Source organism: Zerene cesonia, chromosome 7, assembly GCF_012273895.1.
Source record: "Zerene cesonia ecotype Mississippi chromosome 7, Zerene_cesonia_1.1, whole genome shotgun sequence".
NCBI classification, from domain to species: domain Eukaryota; kingdom Metazoa; phylum Arthropoda; class Insecta; order Lepidoptera; family Pieridae; genus Zerene; species Zerene cesonia.
The window spans coordinates 7,031,458-7,040,845 of NC_052108.1; the positions used below are offsets into that span (position 1 = coordinate 7,031,458).

Genomic DNA, 9,388 nt, shown 5'->3' on the forward strand with positions numbered 1-9,388 from the left:
GTGAGTGAGTTTATACATATAAATTTGAAACAATTTCGCAAAAAGATAAATGTATTCAATAAAAAAACACACCACATACTAAATTCACTCGTTATCGTCCAGTGCAAAAATAATATTCGAAAGCTACGATAATTTTAAAAGACCATTCAATTTCAGCCATCAGTCAGTACTGTGTAACACAATGAAATAATTAATTAAAATCAAAAATCAATGAACGAATACCCGCCGTTTCATTGAATACAAAATTCCATTACGCTGTATGCGCTGTTGAGTGTTTCTTTTTTAAATTCATAATTTTAGATTGCAAATACTCTATATTATATAGTGTTAAAGATTTATCCATTGAAATTGTATCTAAGCACTCCTTAATTAATTTCTCTTGGAATGTGACAGTGAGGGATGTTACAGCCCACTTATATATCACCAGAAGTAAAAGTCAAGGAACGTTTTTGGTATTTTTTTAAAGGCAAAAAGAAATATTTCCGTTTTAAAGTGAATAATTAAGGTCCGTTGTTTCTCGTTAAGCCTTAAACTGTTTACCTATTCATTGCAATTTTACCGAGTGGTTTTATTTTTTCCGACGCTCTGTTTCCTGAAATATATGACTGGGGGAAATGGGAGGTTCGAATTAAATTTTTTCACAAATGAATCTGTTATATATACGTTATATCCTGCTAATATTATAAATGCGAAAGTTTGTAAGGATGTATGTGCGTTTGTTGCTCTTTCACGCAAAAACTACTGAACCGATTGCAATGAAATTTGGTATTTAGACAGCTGGATAATTGGAATAACATATAGGCATCTTTTTATCCCGATATTCCTACGGGATACGGACTTCCGCGGGTGAAACCGCGCGGCGCAGCTAGTCCTTTGATAATTGTTATTAATCACAACAAAGTGATTGAATTGGTATTTAACTAAAAATCATTCCTTAGTTTGGTTCCAATTATGTAGTTAAAACTTTCATAAATAAAAATATATTTTGGATGCGACGTCTTAATATTAAAAACAATGTTCATTAGATAATAATGTAAGCGCAATAAGGACAGGCAATTAGAAGCGATTATTTATTGAAGAATATTTTTCCTATACTAGTTCGCTACGGTGCTTTTTATTCTTCGTGTATATAGTTACATAGATGATGAATGACATATACATATTAATTTAAGTGTAAACTACCCACATATATTGCTAAAAAAAGTCAATTGATAGCTTACGGAGCTTGGATTGATGTTTTATTTATAACAGCAGAAAAGATAGACGTACATATAAGTTTGTACAGACAACTCGACATGTTGGGCAAGAAGAAGAGAAATTTGGTACAAAGATTTTTCTCCTACGTATATAAATGTGTATTACTCATCATGTGTGTCTCAGCCCTTAGCTGTTAAAGAACAAAATTAAATCGCCTACAAATATCCGTACACTCCTGACCTCAGCCTACATATTTTAGCAAAATTGAAAATAAAACCTCGTTTTTATGATAAACATTTGTCGAGCAACAGGTGATCAACAATGTTGCTACAAACTTTGTCTAACATTGTCGCACCTTCGACGAGAAATTGTCAACATGCCGTAATTACTTAGCAACACGCAGTATTGCCGTAGCCACTCCACGACATGTCTACTTCATGTTGTTGTTAAGAAAATGTTTACCATAAATACGAGGCTTGAAAGAAATTATTTTATTCTACATAACAGATTACCGACATATATGGGGTAATATAGTGGGATTTTAGACGGCATGAATCCTGAGTGCAAGAGAATGCAAGAATTCCCCACTCAAAAAAAAACGATTGAAAAATAAACCAGAAAAAAAACCGTCGAATAGAGATCCTCCTTCGTTTTTGTGAAGGCCGGTTAACAAACGACGCAGATCCGTTGATACTCTCACGATGTCAGCGTACATTTACGAATACTAACATTCAAAATCACAATAAGACACAAAGCCCGTAGTACACGTGACAACGGCCGGCGTGGCTTCGCACCGCAGAAACCAGGCGAGCGTTGTCCGCTACGATTTGTGACACTGACGCCGGTCTTCTGTTATTTAGCTCGGGCCAATTACGATATTTGCACATTCATTACGTGTACAGAGGGTAATTTGTTAATTTATTCATTATTTATTTATCTTTCTTATGGATTATAGACATAAACCATACACATATCAGCAAAGTTTCGACTAAAAATTTAATTTCCTTAAATGTAAAAACACATCCAGTCACATACGGAATATAAAGGATACAAAAAACATATATTGTATTGTTTTTATTAAAATTGTTCTACTATTAGTTCCAACACTTAATTTAGTACGCATGGATAGAGAAGCCTGTGTTTCTTAACTCTACTGTAACCATTTTTCTATGACATATCCAAATCTAATCCTATTACATAATTAAATTTCTTATACGGTATTGGAGTCAAAGTAATGATTAATAAATTATATTTTCGTTTTTCACATTTCACATTTCTTTTGAATTTCAATTCATATATTAATTATTTGCATTAAATCATTCGATAATCAAGCATTTATCCAGTGGCGTAGCTATCATAGGGCCAGGTGGTGCAGGGCACCAGCGCCCCGGAGCTCAGGGGGCCCTCAGCTTTGAAAGAGGGGAGGAAGGCGGAAAGAGGGGAGGAGGGCCCGATTCTTTCCCTATGCACCAGGGCCCTCGTCCCCCTAGCTACGCCACTGCATTTATCTGCTTGTTATTAAATCATGCTTACTGCCGTTTTTATTCCTTTTATTTCAAATTAATAAATTCCTTAAAAACCTATAATTAAGCGACCTGCGCACAAAATACATTTATATACAATGTATTTACCTCAATACATCTGTATCCATATAATACTGTAACTTAAAACCGACTCACCTCTCGTTGCAAACCGTTCGTTCATTCTCCCGCGCTATTTATTGGTTCAACCAAAGCATCGCTAACTAATTTCCTAATGCACGTTTGTCTGTCTAAATTCACGTGAAAGGTGAGCTGAAAGTTCGTAAATCATATGAAAGTGTGGTTTGCCGGTGCGCTTAAACGACGTCCGGAGCGGGGCAGGGCGGGATTCTGTACATTCGAGGCTTCATATCACCTCTGGGTTCTACAAAGTTAATAATATATATAGTTCAAAGGTTTTTTTTTTTAATTTCTATTATCTGGTATTTTCTTGTGTTTGATTTTAAGCGAGTATTATACATTTATTATATACATGTATAATACAACGACGAGTTACTAGGTAAGTACTATTACACGCTCGCTGTAAAGTGTTCGAAACGTCGGGTTCATAATATAATGAATAAATAGCGTTTTTAAAATCCGTTAAAAAGTCTTTAATTTCTAAATATTATTATCTGATCCGGGATAATGTAATACTTGCAAATCGCAATGTCTGTTGAATCTTTCATTATGACAAATTATTATAATTGCTTTTAATGATATTGTGGATTAACGATACTATGATGGACAATGAAATAAAAATTTGAGGATCATAAATTTTCAATGATTGTTTCCAAACAAAAATACGAATGCTTTAGCAAAAAAAAAGACAAATAATAGGCTATAAAATAATACGAAATTTTAAACATTCCTAAAACAGACCTGTTTCGAAAATTTTTGAAAAATACGAATCAAAAACGAATTCCTGTGATACATTTGAGGCCCCAATACATTTGAACTACGTTTCGGTGCCAGCTAGACACCGCTTCGGATTGTTAATGGATTCCAAAATTAATGTTGCCAGGCTACGGCGTCGTTTTAATCCAATTACATTTGGATATGTAGACTTTTGTAAATGTGCTAACCGAAATTAGACGATAATTTCATTTGAATGGCAGTTGAATAGACAATGAACGTCAAAATTGATAACACAGCATTGCTTTAGCCGGAAGATTCGTGGAAATCGCAATAATGAGACGTTTAATATAATTTCGAAACGGATTGAGGATAAATATATTTATGTTGAGTATTTTTACATAAATTCTATTAGCAGCTTTCATTTCCCAGAATGATTCTCAAGTGCTTCGAAGCCAGCTTTACGCTACTGTAATGTATAAAATTTCAGAATATTTTATGTAATGCTGAAGAATTAATAGAGTAGTTATTATTTCTCGTAACTTTCAGCATTTATTACACAGAATACACTAGAACATTCTAGAAGATACTAGAGATTGACCTGCTCTAGGAGGCCGTTTTTTCCTTTGCATTGTTACAATAATTTTATGTGCACACGTAGCAGAACGATGCATCTTCGCTGTATGCACGATATCGATCAAATCGCAGCGATGATTCGCACCGCCTAAATCATCTCGCTATAAACCATCCATGATCAGGAGCATCCATGCGGACACTATCCGCTTTAAGCCCTTGTAGTCATCTAAACCAGTCCGAGTTATATCAATCGTTTGTGTGTTCAGGCGTCGGCGGAATCACGACACCGATGGTCATCAATAACAGCACTTTGGATCATTGTTTTGGCGACTCACCAAACTGCCCGATATAAACGACGTTTGCATTGATTGTTTTGTTTACATTTAGATACAGTTTGTTTTATTTATTATCGTCTCTATCCCGTTTAATATAATACAAATAGGTTTAAAAGTTTATAGGCGTAAATTCAAACACTTACTTAAATAATAGAAGAAGTGTATTCCCGTAGACTCGCTAGTATTTATTTATCAATTACGTAAACGTTACTTTTAAACAATTTACAATGCATATTTAGTTCAATCTTGTTAAAACAACAAATGGAAATCCCATCGTCTGTTAATAATGTCAAAGGCGTTGTTCGCGGGAGTTTAATCGCAACAAACAAAGTGGGAAGGGACTGGAGACAATAAAAAGGTTGGGCGACGGTCCGGCGAAGGAAAGAATCGTAACAAATTGGCGAGCGCGAATGCCCGCTAACAACAAAGGTTTATTTTTCCGTCCACCTGTTGAGACTTGTTTAATTTTAATTAAACTATCCGCGCGACGTAATGGGCGAGCGTTTTTAGGTAGGTGGTACCTACAACGCGTTTGGTACGAAACAAGTTAACGACTTTAATATAAATTGCGCTTTTTTAATTACGCGGCAGAAGATGGGCGCTGGGCGGGCGGTTCTGTAATGTTTTACACTTTTTCGTAGATGGAATTTGGATGAGAAGAATATAATAAATGAAGTATAAAGATCAAACCACATCATCTTATACTAATATTTTGTTTTGTTTATTGTTAAAATACAATATTAAAAAGAAACTTTCAATAATTTTATAGTTAACTAACACAAACACAAAGATACCGCAATATATTCTTTTAACTATATCTATATGGTTAAATGATATGATTTTTTAAGATTTATTTAAGACTATCTGCACGGCCCAGCTCGCCATTTTAAAAGTTTAGAATTACCTATTATTAAATCAAGCGGTGTGTATTTAATTGAAATCGGTTCAGCCGATCTCGAGCTATAAGTACCTACACATACAAGTACACAATTATTATGTTATTATTCAACACATCGTCAGTTGTAATTTCAAGTGGTCATTAAATCCACATATTCAAGTGCAATAAGTAGGCCACTGTGTAAATCGGGTCAATACAAAAATATTAGATGCTACATATATGGAATTTATAGAACTAAAAATCATCATAATCGTTATTAAAATGCAAATTTCAAATTCATACTGAATTTTAATTTGTACAGTTTAAGAACTGAAATCGCAAAGCAAAAGCGAAATTCTATTATCGTAAAAATGAGTAATATCAAACAATCTTCTATATAGATAGCTATTTGCATAAAATAAAAATGAATTGAGAACTAAATATTCAAATGTACTCTAACAAATTCACCGCGGTCGAATAAATGTGCTCGAAATTCCATCTTTTATTAACATTACAATGTACACTTGAACTTTTTATATTCATCCAACAAAAGGCCGAGCAGATCTAGAAAGTATTTCATCCGAAAGGTAAATAATCTGAGGCAATTTCGCGGAGGCACTAACTAATTCAATACTCCGCCAGCCGCGAGATATTTTTATATTGTAAGTACCTAAGGTTTAAGATATGAAGTGGTTATGTTTAATAAATCTTAGTAGTTTGTTGAAGCTTAGAGTATGGATGCTTAAATTATAACTTTTGTTTTATTACTTTTTGTCATTTTATTTTACATTGTTGATGAATAAATTAGAATTAAGATTAATTATTTTCTATATTTTTTATGTAAGAGGAAACTACCGAACTACGGTCAATTACGGTTCGCCCGATGGTTAACGAACCGTAATTGACATTAGAGCCGAGAATTTAAACACAAAAAAAAGCGTAAAAAACCGATCAAATCATTATGAAATTTCCTGTCTGGTTGTTGGACTCTTCTCCGATTGCATTAGCAAAATAATTTTTGATAATTTAATACGTTACAAACATAAGCCACATCTGGGAGAGCCGGGGCGTATGGTTAGTGCAGTACTAAAATTTTAATTCACGATATGGATTACCTACTTCTACTGAACGTTTACCTTCAGAAAAGCATGTAAGGGGAATAAATAATAACGCAATTAAAACATTTAAATTAGAGATTCTTTTTAATAACGGCATTAACAACAATTTAGATAGACCTTAAATTAATCAACCCTCAAGCACTCAAAGCGAGAAAATTGTTCCAATCTATTCACTCATATTACGTTCTTAGATTGAGTGGCTAATAGCAACACAACCATTACTCCACCTGAATCACAGCGCACAAAAACATATTAATAGAGCCTGAATAGCAAAGCACCACATCACGTAATAATATTTAACTTGAAGCGCTCACAGCAATCAGTCAGCGCTATCTAAATGTGTGATATTACCGCTATCTTGCACAATTAATTGTGAATATTATGCTGGGAACCTACTTTGCCGACAATTTTGCGCTGCAGCGCTTTGCTATTAATATTATATTTGCTTCTTTGGCGAGAAGCTTAGTGTGCATTTCGACGACAAGCCAGTGATAGTTGGGAGGAAAAATTTAATTTAATGCGCTGCAACTGGTATTTTATAACATAACTATTCGTTAAATTAATTTTGATTTTTCGTTTTCATTCGTTTTTAATATGGGACTAGTACGATGGGAAATAATTTTATTTCAACTATGAGAAAAAAGTGAAATTTAATAGGCGCATGACACACAAATTTTACTAGCAATCACATTTAATGTATCACTTTGAGTTGCCATCAACAAATAAAAAACCCGACCCGTATATAATATAGACTTACCTTTGACGTAGAGCGAGGTCGGTTTCGAGAATTCGGTGCCGATCGCGTTCTCAGCGACACATTCGTATTTCCCTTGGTCCTGCTCCTCACTCTTCACTATTTGCAGCGTTCCTGTAAAAATATATTACTTTAATACGCTAACATCATTGCGGGAATTTTGGAAACTTCCAGATCGTACAAAACGATCGAACGATTCAGTTTCAAGAGATAGGTAGAGTTTATCAGTGTTTCATGTAAAATTGGATAATGTTACGAATATAGTTCGCAGAGGATTCAATCATAAATTATCACCAACCTTTAAATGTGTTTAAATGCGGATTCAGATATCCAACGTTACAAGACTTTTCTATGATTCTTATACTTAATCTCTCGGTTCTATTCCGCAGTCGAATTAAACTACATCGTGTACTTAATATACCTAAAGGAATACGAAAACAGTTGTATTGAAAACAATAGAATGAAACTGTTATGACTATTGCTGTATAAGGACTTGTCCATACTAAAGAAAATTACGCTAAGGGGAGATTTTATTTCGCCGAATGCAAATTTTGCAATAGTAATGTATGTTTTATAAAGAGAACAGTTTTAAAAATGAGCAAATTATTCCTTAAAATTGGTTTTATTAATTCGGTTAAAATAAACTTTTACTTGAAAATATAAAGCAGAAGAGTTTATTTGTTTAAACGCACTAGTCTCGGGAACTTGGGGTCCCATTTGAAAAACTCTTTCAGTGATAGACAATCCATTTATGGAGTAAGGCTATAGTTTATATAACACCGTGTAAGACATGGGTTAAATCGCGGGGTGCAGTTACTAAGTTATAGCCTAAGATGACATTACATATTTCTAGACATCATAATAATTTTATTTCGCCTACTTGCGTCAGTTACTCAGTGACGCTATCACTCTGTGGCTCAAATTAAATATAAGTAAAGTTCTGTGTCCCTTTGTAGTAATGCTATGTAGTCTTAGAATAACATTTTAGAGAAACGGAAGTTAAGCAACAATTTAATTGTATTAAATTGTTTTAGCTAATAGATTTTCTTTAAGGTCAGTTACGAGGTCCCTGTGTATTCAATCAGACCGACTTTTTTACCCTTCATTGGAGCGTGAACCCGGGATAAATTGTTTGAATTTGAATTAGACTCGTTAAAAGTGTAAATTAGCCTTATTAAGCGTTGTTTTTAGACGACACGTCCCAGACTGAAGCGACTTTTTGTCAACCGTATCTCCAGTGTCGATATTCCTTATAAAGTTTGTCCATTTGTTGTTCTGAGAATTTAAATTAGTTATTAGTTAAGAAGGTATTATTAACTGCCAGTATTTACCATAGACAAATATTATGATGCGCCTTTAGAAATCATATCGCGTGTTCTGGGCTTATCATTGCGCTGTATTCGAGCGAGGCATAAACAAATACAAATTATTGTATTTAATCCCCATCCGAACAATAGAGCATCGCTTTCATGATACAGTTATAAAATAGAACGAAAACTTAACGATGAATTCATGCTTTTAAATGTTAGAACGAATGAGATTTGGCCTAGTTTTTACAACTGTGACATTCAGAAAGGTAATTATATTTTAATTGATGTTATTCATTTGCGTTTCGTTTAAAAGCACTGTAATCAATTTCAAATATATCCTGATTACATTAAAATATTCTGATTACGATCATTATATACAATATTTTTTTATTAAAAAGTGTTTTTAATGGGGAAGATGGCAGCTACGTGGATGCGCTTGCAGGCCCACTCCAAGAGAGCGATGTGTTTCATAGATACCTTGAAACTACTAGAAAGATATGAAAAATATAATCTCATGTTACGTTGATTTTTACGTTTAAACATATAGGTACTTGTGAGTATACATGATATCGAATTAGAGCCTTGGTAGATAATCACCTTGAGTAGACTCCCCAACTGATACAGAATACATAAACGTTAATCCCTATAATATAGCTTCTTACTGGTCAAAGAATATGCAAAACATTAAAATATACTACATTCATAAAAACATAAAAATCTACTATTTTAAGATATATATATTGCGTAGATACAAATGTATATGCAGAAATCGCATAACTTTCCAAAAATATGTCTCGAGACAAATCCCAACACTAAAATATTATTGCGCAGTGTTGCAAACACGTA

The 9,388-nt window shown here is 33.7% G+C and overlaps 1 protein-coding gene across 4 annotated transcripts in view; it reads right to left on the minus strand.

Moving 5' to 3' along the window:
- The window catches only part of LOC119828168 (tyrosine-protein phosphatase Lar), a 331,779-nt gene that overhangs the window by 30,999 nt on the left and 291,392 nt on the right, over positions 1-9,388 (minus strand). For all 4 annotated transcript variants that reach the window (XM_038350266.1, XM_038350265.1, XM_038350264.1 and 1 more), the window contains one exon: positions 7,236-7,346. In XM_038350266.1, coding sequence (XP_038206194.1) covers positions 7,236-7,346 — 111 coding nt within the window. The remainder of the gene's footprint in view (positions 1-7,235; positions 7,347-9,388) is intronic.